The sequence below is a fragment of the Plectropomus leopardus genome, chromosome 6 (assembly GCF_008729295.1).
Source record: "Plectropomus leopardus isolate mb chromosome 6, YSFRI_Pleo_2.0, whole genome shotgun sequence".
Classification (NCBI taxonomy): domain Eukaryota; kingdom Metazoa; phylum Chordata; class Actinopteri; order Perciformes; family Serranidae; genus Plectropomus; species Plectropomus leopardus.
The window spans coordinates 16,802,836-16,823,597 of record NC_056468.1 but is presented as its reverse complement, the minus strand read 5'-3'; the positions used below and the strand labels follow the sequence as shown (position 1 = coordinate 16,823,597).

Below are 20,762 nucleotides of genomic sequence, written 5' to 3'. Positions count from 1 at the left end.
TAGCAAACCTAATGAAGCCATGGGTGAAACACATTGTTTGCAATGTTTCAAATGAAGATTAAATAAAAGAAGAAGCAATCCAGCCTTTTTGTTTGTGGTGAATCTACTTATTTCCAATCAAACTGATGATTCCTGCCATCACCCACACCAAGTTAAATGGCCTGACAGTGCTGTGCATGAGGCATGTGCTTTTGTATGAGTTCATATGAATAACTCAGTTTTGATAAAAATGTCAGAACCTAACAGCTCTAAGTTGACAATATTTATCTTTTTTAGGCCCATAACTACTTCAAAACTGACTGAATGACTATAGTGGAGGCTCTCTGAGGCTCCTCTCACCCTGAAAGTGGTGTAGTCTGCCCCTGCACTTGGATTCATATCCAAACATTGCTAGAGCTGAGTGAGTGACTGCTTATGCTGCTGTCATGTTTTTTCTCTGCAAAGGGAATCAGGGTTTCAAAAAAGAAAAGACAGAACAAATGTCAAGGGGAAGAAAAGACACTGACCTTCAACCTACTTAAAAAGTGCATGTGAGAGACATGAATAAAGAGAAGAAGGGGGGCGGGCTGCTTATGTAAGGACCAGAATTTGGGGCTACACCCCGACTAATGCTGATAATACTTCACAAATGTGTGCCACAGTTCAACAACATATTTCGTGTTCCTCTTCTGAAACAAGACAATCAGGGATTTGTCACTTGTATAATATTGTGCTTTCCAAACACACTCTTACAGGATGTTAATTGGGTTAGCTCCATTTTAAAAATCCTTATCTGAAGTCACTCACACAGAGACCCTGAGATAATAAGAGTCAACAATCAATGTGTTTTGAGTTTGTTTGCAAAATGCTTTCAATATTAGGTAATAAATCACCAAATGTGTATGGACTCATATCTGGAAGATTTGGTCTGTAAAAAGGGACAGTTCCCTCAAGCATAGATTTAAAGAAAATGTTGTGGTGAAGTGTATTTCGTGTTTTTGTGGGTTTCTTTTGACTCTGTTTTGCTCAGTTTTTAGCTGCAGATAAAGATCACTGCATGCACTAAATCTTAAAAGATATAGTGAGAGTAGATTATGTAACTCACACATGCAGTGGGCTTCTGTATATACCGTTACATAAATGGTGTGTGTGTGTGTGTGTGTGTGCGTGTATGTGTCACTCCTTATTGATGTGCACTGACAAGAGTCTGAGACTGTGTTATGTAACAAACCAAAACTTCACTCAGTTTCCATGTTTTGATACTCAAGCCATGTATACGTCAGGGAGATATTACAGATCCATTTGCTTTCATTCGATTTTGGATACATGATAGTTGAGGGGAAACTTCAGGATCTTATTTCCCCATATTTTTGTTTCTAAGTGACTAATTGGAAAAACTATTTTTGAAACTGGTCCAGTGTTCAGCGAGAGTGCTGCAGTCAGCAAAACTGGCAGCAAAGTAATCTTTAGAGCAATAGCGCACTGTCATTTACGTCCTTAATCTTTTCAGATCCTCCGTCCATTCCAATGGACATAGCTTTTCTCGAATGTCTAAATCCATATTGTCATCTGACTCCAACTTATCTAATGGATGTCTGTAAGCCAATTATCGTGTTCCACATTATCTAAAGTTGACTGTAGGACAGCCACATCCCAGATTTCAGTCGATTTATCATGCTGTTCAAGTGCATAAATTGTGATTATTGCCTTGTTTCTCCACCAACAAGCTGAGATGGTTGTTTTAAGTGTCTTTCTTTACCTTTCACTTCGCCAGGTATGTTTATTATTGCAAGAACTAAACTTATGAGACTTCAGAGTGAGACTTTTCTTTGAGCGAGACTTGGTTAGATACAATACCAAACAGATGAAAGATGAAAAGTAAATAAAAACATTTTATGTCTTTGTCAGACACTTACAGTAACAATGCAAGCCACCTAGCATCAAAAATAGGCATTTTTAGTGGATGTATATCGACAGTTTGCTATATTGCCCCTAAGATTACACTGCATTTGTTTGCATTTGAAAGTGAGCCTGGTGAAAATGGGAGAGGAAGTTGCAATACTCTTTAAGAATGGCTGAAAAGGGTTAAAAGCCACCATCTTTCTCTCCTGTCTAAAAGTTTCTCATAGCCTCACATGTAAAACCGTAGCATTCCACCCTTCAAGGGGCCCTCCGACAACTTAACAACGTGAAAAGACTGTTGAGGTAGAACAAGAGCATGAATGTTGGCCAGTCCACAGGCCTGCTTAGTATTTCCATTCTGACTCTCCTCACACACATTTAAGTCACAGTCCGACACGACTCTATCATACAAGCTCTCACTTTGTTGCAGACCTTGTTGGACCAAAAAAAAAAAAGAAAAGAAAGAGGAAAAAAAACAAACTAAACAAAAAAAAATCAAAAGGTGTGTGTGAGAGAGAGGGGAAGAGGGGAAGGGGGCCCACAGACACTACTTACACATAGGACCATAATTCTGCTACACACCTGCTAAGTTGTACTTTTGTCCTACTTTGGGTCTGAATAACACGATGAGAAAAAAAAAGATTTTTTTGGCCTGATTTATTGATTTCTCTTCTGGTAGTGGTGGAATAAATTGTGTTTTATAAATCTGACGTTAAATGTGAAACCAGTCGATTTGACTCTCTTTATTGCAGCAATCTACAGAGTCTGGCATAATGAATAACTAACTTCAACAGGCTAAGTAGCTCTTTGTTTTCACAAAACACTGTCAAACTTTAAAAAAGTTGTAATCCCTCTTGTTTTACATCAAACCCCCTTGAAAGATGAAAAAAAAGAGTGTCATCTTCACATCTAGGGATCTTACACACAAGGAACAGAGGAGCATACTTGACTACAAATTTGAATCACAAAATAACATCAGATCTCTATTGTTCAACTTCTTTTACATCTGCCAGCTTTTAATCAGGGCACAGGTCTGGAAAAAGAAAGAGGTAGTTGATAAGTGCCTCAATCATGTACACATACTCTGTGTGTGTGTGTGTGTGTGTGTGTGTGTGTGTGTGTGTGTGTGTGTGTGTGTGTGTGTGTAGTGGTGAATCAAAATCTTACCTGTGGCTTCTCCAAAGGGGAATTCTGGTGGGAAGTTGAGGCACGCAGCCTGTTTCTTGAAAACCTCCAGATCAGAGGCATCCAATTTCCCAGACTTTGCTGCAGGGCAGAGAGGAAGAAGTTTTTGTTAACAAAATTAAGTACTAAAATTCAGAGTTTTGGAGTTGTACCTGTTAAAGAAAAAAAACGTTGCAGACAACTGTGAACTCACTAAAGATATAGAGGTCTCTTTTGGCTCCCACTTTGCCCGCTGTCACTGAGGGGTTTATTCAGAGGATGCAGTCAGGACAGGTCCCCAGGTGCCCTCTGACATGATCATGATCAGAGGTGTTGAAGTGAACTTTTAAATAGAAACAGAAGATTAACATATTGTTACGCATTTCTGCTAACTGTGTGTTAAAGCACTTATGATATTATGTATCGTGTACTTACATGTCACATCGGTGGAGATTCCCAAGAAGGCGGAATTAACATCTCAGGTATAACATGTTCCATCCCTTGTAAGGAGAGGTAAAAAATAATTAGCACTGATTAGTTCATTCATTGTCTGTAACAACTTATCCTCTTTAGGACTGTGAGGGGGGCTGAGAGGCAAGGTACACCCTGAGCAGGTCACCAGACTATCGCAGGGCTGACACAAACAACCATCCCTGCTCACATTCACACCTTCGGGCAATTTAGACTCACCAATAAACCTGCATGTCTTTGGAATGTGGGAGGAAGTCGGAGAGCCCAGAGAAAACCTGTGCCGACACAGGGAGAACATGCAAACTCCGCATTGAAGGGCCCCCCATCCAAGGTCCGAACCCCACCCAACCCGGGTTTAAACCTGGGACCCTCCTGCTGTGAGGTGACAATGCTAACCACTACACTACTGTGCCACCAATAAGCATTTAAAACTGGAGAGAGTCTTGCTAGTGACCTTATGCATTGACAACCTTAAAGGAGCAGTCTGAAGGACTTAGAGACATCTAGCAGTGGGGAGTTCAGACTGCAAACAGCTGAAACTTCTCCTGGTAAGGATTCCTTCAGTGGTCACTGTTATGGAGGTTTTTACCAAGAGTAATCCCCAGAGTTCTCTGCTTCTCCAAAACAAATGGACTATTAACATTACAGGTGTTATTAACACCTGTAAAGATACTGAAAAAGCAGTTTAACATTACCATTAATGGTTTCTCTGACACTGTTCGGCTCTTTGTAGACAAGCAGCTAGCCCAGCACGTACTAATGTGAGCTCACTGTTTTTTTCAGAAATGTTTACATCACGACATTTAGGAGTTATCAGTTTCATGTCAAAAATCATTGTTGCCAAACATATGGGGGCTAATGCAAAAATGTGAATGGCCCTGTCTAAAGCCGGGGTTTGGATTGTCCGTTCTGAGCTACTATGTAAACATGGTGGTGCAACATTGTTGACTCATTGTAGACAAGGCCCCACGTCCTATGACATAAATTATTCCTCCTAACGAAAACATGTCAGTTCTTATTTTCAGATGATTAAACACTCAAGTAAACATACTTATTGTATTATATTTTATTTCTGCCAATAGAACCCAATAAATCCTATGCACCGGACTGCTAAAGGTATTGTGCTCTTTGTCAGGAAAAATCCCTCGAACTGGAGCTATTTGGTGTGCCGATCAATTTGTTCAACTCTGCCAGATATTTCTTTGATCCAGCACCCACTCCATTGTGCACTGGGATGTACAGTATTCATCTTTTTCATTGTTTGTTATACCTTGAAAGTATTAACATTAATTTTCAGAGGATAATCAATAGTTAGACTTTGTCTCCCCAGCGAAGGGTCACATCTTCACTATCAGGTATGGGTGAGAACTCGTTCCAGGAGCTGCTGAGGTCTAAGTGAGTTCAGGAGCTCTTCTTGGTCTGTTTTTACAGCATGGAATATCCAATATCCAGAAACCTAGACACAGATGTGCAAAATTAAAAACACGCAAATTTGTACTAAAATAAACTGTGATTTTGGAGCATTTGAACCCCAGGTGTTGGAGAAAACATTGCTCAAAAAACAGTTACTGAACAATAATAATGTTAGTTTAAGTCATCCCAAACCGCCATGCATGTTCTATATAAAAATCAATTGTGCTTGTACGTAAATACAGAGGGTAACGTACCTGGCTTGGTTCCTCCAGAGGTTTAAGCAGCTCTTTACAGCTTGGATCAGATGCAGCAGTCAGAGCGGAGAGAGCCAGCAAAGCTAAATAAAACTCATCAGACATGATTAGGAGTCGAATAACAGCCAACTGGACAAAACAGCGACAACAGGACAGCTGTGTTGCACAGCGGCCACCTCGAAGATTAGCAAAGTGGTAATGAGAGAGACAGAGAGAGTTTTAGAGAGTAAATAGGGAGGTGGATGGAAACTACAATTTGTAGGCCTATGTGAAACTATGGGATTGTGTAATAAACAGTTCAAAAGCATTTCCACAGTTACCAAAGAAGTGTGTGCAGAAGAAGTTTGGCACTGCTGCAAGAGACACACTATATTTGCAGTTTACCCCACTGTTTGGTTTTCTTGTGCAGAAAATGGGATAAATAATTCATATATGGTAAATGATTATTGCATATTTGTGTGTAAGAAGCTTGTCATGGTGTAATACTAGAGAAATTCTGGGATCTTTTTGTGCCTCTGCCAAAGACTCACTCACATTCCCTCCTACTGTCTTCTGTTGTGCAGGATGAATTATTCCTTCTGCTGGTGATCACAGTCTCACTCCTTCTCTGTGTGGGTTGTGTGTTTGAGGACAAAGAGAGATACACTCATGCAATATGCAAAGACTGTAGCAATATAAAAAAAATCTACATGCAGTGTTGACATAAAGTTGGTTGCACAAGTGGCAGCAAGTATACAAGTAAATAAGTATTATAGCAAACACAATAAAACTCTCTGAGTTCATTCCTTTTGAACTCCCCGACTTGTAAGAGTGCGCTGCAAGGTGTAAGAATGTCACAACTACATTATAACTACAGTACAGTAGGCTCTTATTTCAGTACATGCAACCCAAAAGCTTACAAAGGTTTAATCTTCCAAAGTTTTACGCTGGATTCCAGCCACAGTGTAAATCACCAGCAGAAAGGAAATTAAAGTGCTAATTCCCCCAGCTACCATGAATTGTGCTCCATTAATAAAAACAAGCCTGTAAAACATGGGTCAACAAGTGCTGACTCTGGGTGAGTGGTGTCTCCCTGAATCGACAGAATGATTTTTTAATTATGGGAATAGCATGACATTTTGGTAAATACGCTTATTCACTTTTTGGCAGAGAGGTAGATGAGATGCAATTCTCATGTCTGTATGCTAAATACGAAGCTTTAGCCAGCAGCCAGTTGGCTTAACTAAGCATGAAGACTGCAAACATGGACCAGTCTGACTCCGTCCAAAGGCAGCAAAATGTGCATACCAACTCTAAATCTCACTAATATGCATTTTGTTTATTCGATACAAAATTGAAGTGTAATAAACGATTTACCACTTTTGAGGGTGTGATGTGCCAGCTAAGCTAACTGGCTGCTGGCTATAGCTTTATATTTACTGGAATAACAAGAGAGTGGCTTCAGTGTTTTCATCTTATTCTCTTTCCAGAAAGTGAAAAAGTGCATTTCCTGAGATTATTTTTTATCGAGGTAGACTTTTCCACAAGCCTGGCTCTGTTTTGCAGGAGTGACCCTCATGATCCTGCAGTTCATGCTTGGAAGCTTTTTAGTTTCCCAGTTCAAGGGCACCTCAATGGTGGGACTGTCCCATTCTCATGAATGCAATTTCTCTAGAGGGCCTTGAGGTAATTTCTTCAAATTTGGCGCAAACATCCATTTGGACTCAAGAATGAACTGGTTGGAATTTGGTGGTCAAGGGTCAAGTTTATCGTGACCTCACACAACAAGGCAACTCATCTGCCAACTAGGCTTGTCCGTCATTACAGCCTTGCTGTGTTTATACTTGCGCTACACTTGTTTGGGTTGTTTTTTTAAAAAGGATGTGAGACTGGCACCTGACACAGCTATAATCACTAGCTAGATTAGGTCACACAAGTTCGAGTTTTGTTTCAAGTTACTGTTTGTGTGTTAAATGCCTAAAATAAATTGTCAATGAAGTATCGAGCTAAGTGGTGAAGAATCACTGAGAGCAAGCTGACTAAGTTATGGCCGTCAGATAAGGGCCAGAACAGCAAGCAAAAGGTAGATCCACATCCTTTAACCGTTGGCCTACCAGCCAAATGTTCACTTCCTGGTAATATGTGTACGGGAGGCCCAAAACAAGTGTTAACCTTAAGTAACAGCATCAAGTGCCCAGGGTTGTGTTTGTTGTGACAGTATTATCATAAACTTTTGTTATCCTCCAATTTTAATTTCCGTAATAATCCAAAATACAATGAAAAACTCCCACAGGTTTTTGGTTGGCAGAACCACATTGACACGAACTTCCAGGTTGTCCTAAAAATCAACATCATGCGTGCAGCACTCTATGAGGAAGAGGTCTTCCCCTTCTCCTACTAGGAGAGAAGTGATGATCACAGTTAGTGTTTTTTTTTTTCTTTCACATTGGAGACACTGCTGTGCTGAACAATTCAGGGAGCAGATTGAACCAAAGCACACAACTCAGAAAGGCATAATTCATGATAACACCTCGTCTACACACCCTGAATACAGCCCGTTGTGACTGCGTTCATGTCTGTATACACACAGTCCTCACAAATGAAAAGAGCTGACACTTTGACTAAGGGAAGAGAAGCTTTATACTAGCATATTCAAAACCCATGAAATACTTCTCTGTGTATTTACAAAAACATAATACAAGAATAAAAAAGAGAAAATGAACACATCACAAATGGAGTCCCATATACTACCACAAAACAGAAAACATGACCCAATTTACAAATGCATCTTCTTGTACTCCCACTTATGGCTTCATTCTAACACAAAAAAGAACAAAATAAAATATCTCTGTTCAGTTGTGATGGTGCATCATCAGTCCATCCCTCCCTTTTGCAATAATTCTCTCCAGGTTTTTTCTTTAAATAATAATAATATCAAATACACATACGAGACAGAGGAGCTACATTTGTGAGCTGTACACTTTGCAGTAAGAGAGGGGAGAGGAAAATGTTCACAGGCATATCGACCTTTTGTACACGATGATAATACATCTTGGGCAGTGAAAAAAGTTTAAAACGATTAAAAACAACCTTGTTTTTAGCTTTCTGTACCAACTAACCTTTCACATGAAAACTGAGATCACAGTTTATCCGGATGGCTATAAAGTATAAGTGACCAAAGTGACTTTATAAGCTTGTTTATCCAAATATGGGTCATGTGTTTTTGATTTCTCTCTGTCTTTTTGACATTATATGTCCAAAGAATGTGGGCCATTTTGCAACTGTGGCTCAAGGACGTAAACTAATAAGACATTTGGATAGAGGTTTAAAGAACTAGACTTGTGAGAGGCCTTTGCCAAAAATTAAAAAATAAAAAATAAATTAAAAAAAAGACTACATGCACAGGTTCAGTCACCCCTCGTTAGATAATAAAGTCCCAAAATAACCCTATCTTTTGCTCCCCCGATTTGAAACTTTGCCCTGTGCCTGTGTAGTCAACAGTGTTATCCTTACTGCTCTCTCAGCATAGTGACCGATCTGATATGATTTAAAGCGAGACTATGTCAACTTTTGAAAAGAAGTAACATATTCTTCCTCTTACAAGCAGAAACTTAAATTCAGAAGTGCTGACAACTCACCGTTGCTCACTTCAGTACATTCAGGGAATTTGTTTCTACGGCATGACATGATGCGGTATGACCTGTAGTACTGTTTAAGTTGCATTTCCTCGCCTGAAGCCTTGAACAAAGCTCTTTCCTTTTTTCAATAACCATTTGATATGACTTCAAATTCAAGATGCAGACAAATATTTCAGTTGTGCTGAAGCCTTTCTGCAGTTCATGGTCAAAGAGCTGACTTTGAAGAGATCTCACATTCTCCAATTCTTGATTTTGGGAGAGGAAATTTAAAAACGACCCACGATAAAACATAAAAAAAAAAAAAGATAGTGGTCTTAAAGATTTAGACAACCACAAAAAAGACAAAATACCTACACAAACCTCAAATACACCTTGTGGTAATATTGGGATGTCTCCCCAATTCTCATTCAGTATCGGAGAAATTCATTTGTCAAGGAAAGACAAAAGATGTTCCTTGTGATAACCAGTTAGATTAAGTTTGACCGTCAATCAAAAAGTGTCTTTATCGCTTTAAATCCTTGGAAATTTAAACTTTAGCATAAATAGGATACTGGCCATTTGTTTTTGGGCATGAACTCTGTGATATGATGCAAAAGGCAGACACCTCTGTCTGTGAGTGTGTGCACAGTCTGATACACACCGTATGCAAATATACAAAGAGTTCTCCTCCGGGTTGATTCAATTTGGTTCCTTTGTACAGTCTCATAGTTGCAGAGGAAGAACTGATGAATGTAGCAGAGTCACCACTTAGAACGGGAGAAGAAACAGGAGAGGAGAGACGTGGACAGGGACATAGAGGAGTGGGGGGTGGGTGGATAGTAGGAGGACGGAGCCTGGGGCAACTGTCCTGACTAGGCAGGTGGTGGTGGAGGTGGTGGAGTCACTGGCCTAGATGACATCACATCCTGTCTCTCTGCTTTTCACCGATCCACACCAGGTTACTGAGCGACTGAACCAAACCTGCTTCCAGAGCCTTCACACGCTCATTGTCATGTTTGGAGAATACTGCAGAGATAATGTGGGGGGATATAAGTAAGTGTAAGCATCTGTGTATGAGCATTTTTTACTGTTATACATCAGTATTGTGAATTAGAAATCCCTCCAAAATTCTTTGAATTATGGATTTGTCGCCCCCTTTGGGATGTGTGCTGTTTGCAGTCTGGCATCTGGTTGCTACTTTTATATAAGTCCCAACTTCACCTGTGTCCTGTGCCCAGGAGCGTCCTGGACACAGCAAAATAAGGAGATAATAAGAAAAATACAGGCAAAGGGCAGAGCCTCTGCAGATAAATACACCACCACACACTTCTAGTGGGTTTTAAGAGATGGCTGAAAGGGGTTACTTTTGTATGAGTCTTTACATTTTTTTGGGGAAAAATCCTGCATAGTGTACCTTTAACCTTTTTAAACATTAAAGCACAAGTTTGACATTATGGGAATTAGGCTTTTCTGATTTCTTCCCAGAGTTAGATGAGGAGACTAATACCACTCATGTTTCTGTAAGATAAATGATGATTGACTTACACTCTCATTCTGAAAAGGGTTAAGGAAGTTTCCTCCCATCTCTCCATCCTCTCTGGGGGTCCCGGGCTGATTACTCATACTTAGGTTACCAGGAGAGTTCTGATTAAAAAAATTAAAAATCAGTCTACAGTGCAATTGAAAACGAGTTTTAAAATAGATGAAGTTTCTTCTCCTACCTTGGGTAGACTGTCCATATCGCCTGACCCTGTGAGAAGGAACACAAATATGAACACCAATCAACATTTCCAAATAAATAATAGATTTATATAATAATTTTTTTGACAAATTAACGAAAAAAAAAATACAGCCAAAGATTCAGTGTCAATGCAGCACATACTGTACAAGCTACTTGTTCCTGTACCTAATGATCCATTCATGTGATGGGGCTCCATTCCAGCCATGCCACCTAATGGACCGTCGCCACCTGCACCCATAGGGAACTGAGGGGAACATACACATGAGACGTCGAAGAACTGCGCACACAAACTCTACAACCATCTGCACTTCAGTGATAAATACATAGAGAGAAATGTCTTACATTTGGTCGGCTTCCGCCTGGAGGAACTGTGTTAATCATGGTGTACATGTTGTCACCAGAGTTGGTTGAATCTGATGTAACAAACATAGAGACAATAAGGGGACAAAAAAGCATAAACATATGCAGTCAAAGTAGGATGAAACAAGTAAGGTTATCATTTTATCAAAAAAGCAAACATTATAAAACATTAAGATTCATAATTTTCCAATATTGGGACTTTTCATGCTGCCTGCTGCATGGAGTTTGGTATGAGTAGGCCTCTTTAGATAGGGAAAAACATGCTTTGTAACTGCCTTACAGGAAGTATGGGCCTCAGACAAAGGGGCCCAAAACTGAAAGTTAAAAGACATGTCCAGATATAGTGACAATAACATGAAGATGGTATGATTATGTATTCCTTTTTGGAATTGGAGGAAAGTTGTTATCTTTGGGCAGACAGCAAATAACCTTGACTTTCTTTGTCTCTGAAATGCTATAAAATATGATTAAAAAAAACACCCTCGTTGAGACACTGTGATGGTTTTTGTATGAGAAGGTCTGAATTTGTCTTCTAATTATAATTACTTTATTTCTGCTCTCTTTTGTGTGTTTATTGATTATGTGGCTGAGTGCTTTACAGAACATTTCTGTAAGACAATACAAACAAACACACATGAATACAAAAAGCTAACCTGCTGGACTTGGCATTATTGGAGTCCCAGGTGGTCCCCCTCCTCCAGGAGGTCCCTGAAATCACAGATTTGGTTTCCATAACAGTCATTCATGAAATAACAAATTTTAGCCCGTAGAGATACTGAATAAGGACAGTTTAAAGGAGACTTATTATGCTTTTCCTCTTTCTATGTCATATTGGCTGTATGACATTATAGCCTATTAACGTCGCCAAAGTTTCTAATTATTTGGTAAACATACGTAAAGGTAAAGCCTGTGAGCAAAAACCTCAGGCTTCAGATTGTTTTAATACTTTTTTAATACAGTGTTTTCTTCTACTTTTGAGAGAAGCTGACATCAGCTCTTGAACGACTTCTTTATATGGTCATCTGCTCCAGACACACTACTGCAAGTCGTTACATTATGTAGCTTACACTGCTAAATACTGCTGCCATCAGGGAAACATGTAATCTTGATTGCTAATGTTATTGATTTTTCACCAGTTTTAGATCAAATTCTTGCTGGAACGTGTCCAGTTGTGTTTAGAAGCTTTTATTACACAAGTGTTTCAGTACGGACACTATAAGGAAAATAAAGCGTTGTTTGAAAATTAAAGCATGTAAACGTGTTCTAGTCATAATCTTAAATACAAGTATGGACCTGAAAATTTGCATAATAGGTCCCCTTTATACTCAAACATACATACCACATAACTTCCTGGAGATGCAGAAGAGTAAGGGGTCTGTACAAAGAAAAAAAGAAAATCATTAAATAAATGAAATAACTGTTAAATTTTGTGCTGGGTGTCTTTGTCAGAGCACTTACTGAATTAGAGTTTGGAGGATTTGGCCAGGGTCTACCCCCACCAGGTCCCCTGCAACACACACAATTATACACTTTAGTTGTCTGCTTTTGGCAAGCTTTTTTGTTTCCAATTCATTTGGGCAGAGTTGGCAACAACAAGCTCCCCTGTTGCCAGAGAGAGGTGATGGGAACAACAAGTTTAAAAAAAGGAAAGAAATAAAGAAGACAAAAAAGAGGAAAGCTGGCTCTTTGCTTCACTTACAGACCTCTAAGAGCCAAAAACATACAGTAAAGTGTAATTAAAGCTACAGAGAGGAAATGGCTAACTGCATCTACTGTAGTGACAGATTAAAGGTGTTTACAATTTAATTATGTCCCTTTGAGTGTGTGGGGAGATCATTCACATTATGTGCGTGTGTAGATAACATTATGTTGATAACACTCACATGTTCATGCCAGGCATCCCAGGACCAACCAGGGCATTTAGTGGTGGTCTCATCCCACCTCCATAGCCCTAAAAAGACACCAAACATCCTCAGTTATGTCTAAAAGAGAGTAACTGTCAGGATAAATACTTTGTAAATATTTTCTGAAATGATCTGATCCCAAACCTGGGGCCCTAGCGGTACCATGCCTCTGGGTGGAGTCATCCGCTGCATTGGTCCTCCCATATTTGGATGCCCTAAAACAAAAAGAAGTTAAGTATACTGTCCTGTATACTCTTATTATCTTGCTTTAACAGGAAAAAAATATCATTGTCCTCCAAAGTCTCTCTTCGAAAATGTCTGCTCACTTTGTGTACTTTTATATTTTACACCTTCGTCTGCAACGCTGCAGTGTTTCAAAACCCCAAGAGGAAATCAATTTCTAAGATGACAGGACCAATCATCATATAAAATTCATATGCAGTGTTTTTTTCTCATTCTAATGTTGACTTTAACAGGAACTGAACATCCCGAGTCTCTTTAGTTATGCATAATTGATGCATTGTCTGAAGGAGTGAGGAGTTTGTGTAAATGGGGTTTACTTACAGGGTAAGAAGAGAGTTTTATATTACTATCAACAAATTCCACAAAGAGACTAAACTAACAATGTACTCATTGCACATGACATGTTTTACTGATATCCATAGTCCCAAAAATCATGATGATTTGGTGACAATGACTTCTCATCTAGCACATCTGTGATAGTAACGTGTGATTTTAAGTAAAATATCTCAATATCTATTAGATGGATTGGTACACACCGGGAAATGAGTTTGGTTATTCCTTAACTTTACTTCTAGTGCTACCATCAAGTCAAATTTAAATATATAGCCAAATACCTGCAAAACTAAATACATTAACGTTGTCCTTATCTGTTATTTAAGTTAATGATAATAGACAAATGTTAGCATTGTCACTGTGAGCATGTGATCATACCAACATTATCATTTAGGTCAAAGCACCACTGTGCCTATAGTGCAGCTTTACAGAACTGTGGCTATACTCTCTTGTTTTGGGTTGTCCATTTTATACCAAAAGCCCTATCAGTCAGTCAGCACCCAGTTTATCAATAAACTGGGTGCTGACTATACAAATGTGCTGTAAAGGGGTTTTTCTACATAGCGAATTATGAGGTGGCCATCTCTGTCAAATGTTGTCCCACCTCCAGCTTTCAACAAAACTCTGATGGGTGTCTTAATAGAACAATTTATATATATATATAATTGTCTTGTAACAATTTAGTAATAATTGTAGTTTTTTTCCCATCACATTTGATGGGAAATATGTTGTTTGTGTTGCATGTTTTGTGAGCCAGTTGAGGGCACAGTACACACACATGTGTGTGCACATAATCAGGATGGTACTACCTTCACCTCATTCTGAACCAAGAAATACCCTGTTTAATATCATATGTCTCTGTTTGTGCATACCAGTGTATCTGCGTACCTTGCTGTCTTGTGGGGTCCATTCCACTGGGTAACATCGGCTGGCTACCTGGGACTCCTCCAAGTCCCTGCAGAGGAAACATGATTTGTCAGAAACATAATCATCATTGTCACATCGGTACTGTCCATTTTTGCTATTCACAGTTCTGACTGCTGCCTACAGGTGTCAGTGTGGTTCTTACCTGATTGGGTAATCTGAGAGGTGGTCTGGGTCCTCCGGGGTATCGAGGTGACATAAATGGCTAGGGGAAAAAAAGTATAAAAGGTAGGTTGTATCATAAACACTCAGGACTGCTATTTTCAACAGCCCTTTCACAGAAACAAAAGAGGAGTACAAACTGTATAGAACACCATATGGGAAGTTTTTTCGCTCTTCAAAACAGGAAACCAACCACAACTACTGCAAAAAAAACTTCAGTTGAGTTTTGGGCTCATTTAACAGCAGTTCCATGACAGCAGACTCAGTAAGTCGACCGCATTTTCATTGGAATGGATTTATGGAAAAAGAATGAGAGACTAAAGGATGAGGTTGGTTAATAATGATGTCAGTGTTTTGTGTTAACTGCGTGCAGTTTGGCAGCAGGAGCGAGAAGCTTTTCTGCAGCTGTGAGTGGGTTCTCACTTGTCCTCACCACAGACAGTAGCAATGCTGTTGCTATGTCTGCTGAACTGAGGCCACTGTGGTCAGAGAAGCCAGTCTGCAGCAACAGAGAAGCAATGCAATACGTTGCCACTAGAGAGCAATGGTCCACTTGTTTTGATCAGGGTCTTTTCTTAAATTACCCCTCTTCTCTTCTCCCAGCTGTGCTGAATGTCCATTAAAGGAAAACAGCTGCACTGTTTTAGGTCTACTGAAGTGCTCTAATGATTAACAGTCTTGTTTTGATACATGTATGAACAAATAAATGCAAGCAATGTGACACAGAAAGTAGCAGAGAGTTAATGAATTAATAGATGATGCTGAAAGCTAGATAAGTGGTAACATTCTTTATTTTGTCAATAAATACATTTCTGTGAGTTCTTATCGAATGCATACGCAAATCATTTTATAGAAGGTGAACCAAGAGCTGTCAGTCTGGAAATTGTTGCGTTTCTTTAACCGACATGTCTTGACAACACCTTGTCTTCAAAGAACAAGTGATCTTCAAGAGATGGAAAATGATGTTTGGAGTTTTTCTGAAAGCTGAGCTGAGAAATGCCTATGAAGGATATTGATCTGCGTGTCAGATGCGAGCGTCTGAGTTTGACTGATAATGACGGTTAATCAATGTGCGACTGGCAGAGTCCTTCTGATGGAGAACAGAGATGATCGAGGGCAAAGCTGCATGTGTGACTTTTTGTTTACGAGATATTTATTTTAACTGTCAGACTCTTTTCTCTCCGTTTTGGGAAACACACATAGGTGCCCCCACACACAGATTAATGCACACAAAGGCTCCCTACATGAACACATAGAGTTAAGTATGAGTGAGTTCCACATTGAATTAAATACTCACATATCGGGTGTTATTAAATAGCACTATTCAATACTGTATCTATACGTGGCCAGAATACCTAAGAAATTTCTCTTTCCTCTCTCACAATTCCTGTGTGTGTGTGTCTGTGTGTGTGTGTGTGTGTGTGTGTGTGTTTGTGTGTGTGTGTGTGTGTGTGTGTGTGTGTGTATGCACCGTACAGTATACCTGAAAGAATCCTGGAGGGACTGGCCCCACTGGCATGCCCTCTCCTGGGGGAAGGTTCCCAAGGACGGGGCTGGGAGCTGCTGCAGCACTCTGAGAGATGCAAACACACACAAAGAAACACAGTAAAGCTCAGGATTCAAACCAGTCTGCAGACACTCAACACCTCTTTGCTAAGCAGTGGTGGAAAATAACTAAGTACATGTAGTCAAGCATCGAACTTAAGTGTAAATTTGAGGTATTTTACTAGAGTGTTTCCTTTATATGCTAATTTGTAGTTCTACATCTTCCACTACACATTAGCAATATAGTATATTATGTGTTTTACTCCCCTACATTTACTATACAGTTCAGTTTATTGCAGATTAAGTTTAAATATGATAATGAGCTGGAGGCGATTTCTTAATTTTTAACAGGAGAGAGGAACTCTGCTAGAAGACGCTCTCTGCTTTTTCTCGTAGTGGCGTTTCATATTGCCGCTTTTAATAATCGCCACAATTTCAACACATATGATGCAACATACTGGTTTTGAACTGCTTGTGGTAAAAACGAACATGCAAGAGTCTGTCCATTTTTGATTAAAAGCTCTTTTTTTGCTGTCTACTTTTCTCTCTTTAGAACAGGCCATGCAAAATGACTTTTCTCTGACTCTCTTATTTCTCCATCTGTTGTCTCTCCTGTATGTGTATCGTATTCATTCGAGTGGCAATGCTGATCAGAATGCATAAATGTTATTGGCTGAATAGCATCACATGAGATGAATCAAAGCATGTTGAACCAGTGCTACAAATGCTGCTCCAGTCAAATTAGAAACGCTCTGACAAACTGTAATAATTCTCAATAATTTATCAGTAAAAGGTCTGTGTCCGTAACTGCAGGATGGAGAGGGTTGGCTGGTTTAAAATGGGAAATTGAGTTTGCACTCAACCACCCTCAAATTGCCTACTTATAGCGAGTTTATAAAATACATTTATATTTTCTCACATACTTTATTAATCCTCGAGGGGAAATTCAATTTCTTCACACTGTTGTCATTTACATGTTACATAGACAAGCCTGAAATACACACACATGCTCAAAGAGAACCTTTGCACTTGCATTAAAGTGAGAGATGTCAGAGTGAGGGGCTGCACAAGGACAAGCGCCCTGAGCAGGTGGCACTTTTGGGGCACTTTGGTGCTTGGCTCAAGTGCACCTCGGCAGTGCCCTGGATGTGGTCTGACACCTCTACAGCTAAAAGTCCACGCTTCATGCTGCGCAGGGACTTGAAGTGGCAACCCTCCGGTTCCTAAGTCGAGTCCCTGTGGACTGAGCTACTGCGGCCCTAAATATGATTGAAATAATATGATTAAGAATTAAACTACCCAACAAACTATAAAAGAGTTGAAATCATTTCAATGCACTGTATAATAGTATAACACTCACGGCAGCATTTTATTATGGGTTACGAATACCGAGCTTACTTTTGATGGTTGAAGTGAAATTTCCTAATATGCAATTAAAGTTAAGATTGCTATTTTTACTTCAGCAAAGGATCAGAATACATTCTTAAGTACTGCTGATAAAACAGCACTTCATCTAAACATGCCACCAATGAAAACCACAAAATCAAAAAGAAAATCTGCAATCCAAGGGTCTTCCCCCATGTCTCACTTGCCGTCTCTCCCTCAGTGGGATATTTCCTGTTTCTGTAGATACCCTGCCATGCTGGCTCAGGTTTATTTTTATACCTTGTGTTTTTTGTTGTGCTTGTCCCAGACGGGCGGCGCTGGCACATTTCAGCACAGCCTCCGTCTGCTTCCTGTGGCATTGTACTACTAACTAACCCGGAGTTACCACCCAGCACCGGCCTCTTCCTCGTCCTCATTAAGTCTACAGACCAGACAACACGCAGTGTGGGAGAGTGTGCATCCATATATATGATAATGTGTGAACAGTGAGCACATAAAGCCAGCATGCCTGTTTCTGCATGTATTTCTTTTTTCAGTATCTGCCCACTCTCTGTCCTATTTCTCTGATCTCCCCTCTCGCTTTCTCTCCCTCTCTGAAGGCATCGGCTGGGTGTAAAGAGCTCCAGTGAAATTCACCCACAGTCTCTGAAGTTTCCGCCAGCTGACTTTTTAGGTCAGACAGGAACAGGGTTTAATCAGAGCTGAGATAAAAGCTGACTGACGACACTCCTGTATCCTCCTCTGCTCCACCCCACCACCCTCGCTATTCCCTCGTCCTCCCTCATTCTCCTTCACGTCTCCCTATCATTAATGTTCGGCAACAGGGAACAGGACACCATGCAGCTTTTTGATTCCATATTCTGCCGCAAACAGAGCTTGTGTTCGTCTCAGCAGATGAATGTACAGATGGACGCAGATGGATATTGTATCTCTATAGTTCAGCAGTGGGAGACTAGATTTGTTTCTGTGTGTGTGTTTGTCTAAGTGTGTGACATGATGCTCAGCATCAAGTGTGTGTTGTGATTTTGAGAGAGTGTTTTCTTTTTCTTTCCTATTCCTTCTCGCACCCTGGATTACCCAGAATGCCTTTACTCCCTTGCAGCCTGGAGGTCTGCTGAGTTTGCCTTCACACACAGAGAAAGAGAGAGAGAGAGCGAGAGCGAGAGAGAGAGAGAGACAGGAGAGGAGAAAGGAGGACAAAGCAGAGATTATAAGTGTGCATGTGTGTGTGTCTGTCTGTCTGTCTGTGTGTGTGTGTGTGTGTGTGTGTGTGTGTGCGCACTTAATGTTTATTTGTGCGGGAAAAGGAGGACTGGGGGAGGGAAAAAAATCTACCTGACCTGCTGACAAAGCAGCATTTTCCAAACACAGCAACAAGAAAAAATAAATAAATAAAAAAAAACACAGCAGGATATATTTGCCTGCCCCAAAACCAGCACCACCCTACATGTACAGAAAACAAAAATACTGGCAACAACACCAACTCCTTTGGTGCTGACAGTCCCTCTTGATTATGACGAATCAGATTGACTCAAATGACATTAGAAAATTAGAATGAATCATGCTGAGAAGGACTCACAAAGCCTCTTTGGAAGAGAGGCTGTGAATCTTTTGTTTGCACAAAGTTGGATGAGTTACATGGTCTGCATACTGATGCTTGTGTAAAATTTGTGCAGCAGCATCTAAAGTGCTTGATATTTTGTGAAACAGGCTTATTTGCTTTCTTACTAAGAGTTAGAAGAGATTAATACCGCTCTCATCTTTGTAGAGTTAAAATGAAGCTACTGCAAGCAGTCCATTAGCTCAGCTCAGCTCAGACTAGAAACAGGAGGAAACAGCTAGCCTAGCTGTGTCCAAAGGTAACACAATCTGTCTCACCAGCCCCTGTTAAAATGTATCTCCTTTCTATTATCCATACCAAACACAAGTTGTAAGAACATCATGTTATGTAGTTATAGAGAGTTTATTTGCCAGAGCATCTCTTGGCCAGGCACAGTAACTCATGAAGGAAAATAAGTATTCTTCCCAAATTGTCAAACTATTCCTTTAATTCTGCAACTTTTTAGTAAGATTTTGGTATCAACGCTCACTGTAGCTATCAGCGAATAATGGTATTAATACTTAATTAGCAGTTGTAGCATTACATAATATCTTTTGGATATTATTGTTAATAATATCCAAAAGGTATTATGTAATGCTACAACTGCTAATGTAAATCAGACGTTTTCTGGCACATTGCATTTTTTTCCTTTTATTTAACCAATATTGTCTCTGCAAAATGAACAAAACTGAAATAACAATAACAAAAATAGGGGTTGGGTAAATTCACAAAAGGTTTACACAAATATTGCAGCCACTAAAACTGCACAAATAAGACAAAAATAAACCGTGTAATTCTCAATCCTCAAGCACCCTCAGTGGGAGAAATTGCCCTCTACATGCGCTGCCAAACAAATAGCATCTCAGTACACCTGTGCCTGTGCTATATGCATGTGTTTAAGTCAGGCATTACACATAAATACACAAAACTGGCCCCTTTCACTATGGCTGATACAAAAATGAGCCTGATCACAAAAACTGTGCAATTTAAACAGATAAGCGCTTAAGCCAGTTGCAGTTACAGTGAAATTAAAGGCATCTTCAGAGAGTTGATGGTAATTGAAGCACATTTATTTTTAAGGGGTGACATTTTGGGGAATGGCTCTACCACTCCTCAGTCAGGACCTGTAGCTCAGTCTGAAAATTTAGGTTTTCCTTTTCTCTCTGCCATCGTTCTGTCTACTGTATTCTTGCCGCAAATGTAACACTTTCCAACATGGATAATTGCAGGAAAATGCAAAAAAAAAAAGCTGAAATTGCACTTGGATGCAAAACTTTATGGGCGTGTTTGCGCTGTGACATCATTGGTGCAATATCTTTTGTGAGGTGGACTTTGGGATGGGGCACATAATGGCTGCAAGTGATGTGGCGTTCAAGGTGCCATCAGTGACCACAATCCATTCATTGCTAATTCACTCTTGCGTATATAACAATGCTGTAAAGGTTAGTATCAGTGAAACAATACTCTGTTGGATAATATAAAAATTACGGCTAGAAGAACAAATTGTCCGTGTGTCAAAAATGTTTGAGATCCTTTAAAAACATTATTGGAGTCACGATTTGTCCAGCATACAGCAATGACACATTTTTTCTTCAGTACAGTGCAGTGTGTAGCAGTGTGTAACAAAACTATTTTGGGGATTCTGAAAAATGTTTGTCTGTCCAAGTTATATATTTCTGAAAAAATAATGAGCCCACCCTAAAATATTGGCTTGAAAAAGGCAGTATCTGTTGCAGTATAATAAGAATGACACCAACCACACGCTAACATGTAAGGCCTGAAAGC

At 39.8% G+C, this 20,762-nt stretch overlaps 1 protein-coding gene across 1 annotated transcript in view; it reads right to left on the bottom strand.

Moving 5' to 3' along the window:
• Positions 1-7,784: 7,784 nt before the first annotated feature.
• ssbp2a (single stranded DNA binding protein 2a) overlaps positions 7,785-20,762 on the bottom strand; it is a 64,134-nt gene continuing 51,156 nt past the window's right edge. The window contains exons 5-17 of the mRNA XM_042487546.1: positions 15,930-16,019; positions 14,430-14,489; positions 14,249-14,315; positions 12,929-12,999; positions 12,764-12,831; positions 12,339-12,387; positions 12,220-12,255; positions 11,534-11,588; positions 10,863-10,933; positions 10,686-10,764; positions 10,501-10,529; positions 10,325-10,423; positions 7,785-9,805 (exon numbers count right to left, since the gene is read on the bottom strand). Of these exons, the coding sequence (XP_042343480.1) occupies positions 9,776-9,805; positions 10,325-10,423; positions 10,501-10,529; positions 10,686-10,764; positions 10,863-10,933; positions 11,534-11,588; positions 12,220-12,255; positions 12,339-12,387; positions 12,764-12,831; positions 12,929-12,999; positions 14,249-14,315; positions 14,430-14,489; positions 15,930-16,019 (804 nt within the window). The 3' untranslated portion in view covers positions 7,785-9,775. The remainder of the gene's footprint in view (positions 9,806-10,324; positions 10,424-10,500; positions 10,530-10,685; positions 10,765-10,862; positions 10,934-11,533; positions 11,589-12,219; positions 12,256-12,338; positions 12,388-12,763; positions 12,832-12,928; positions 13,000-14,248; positions 14,316-14,429; positions 14,490-15,929; positions 16,020-20,762) is intronic.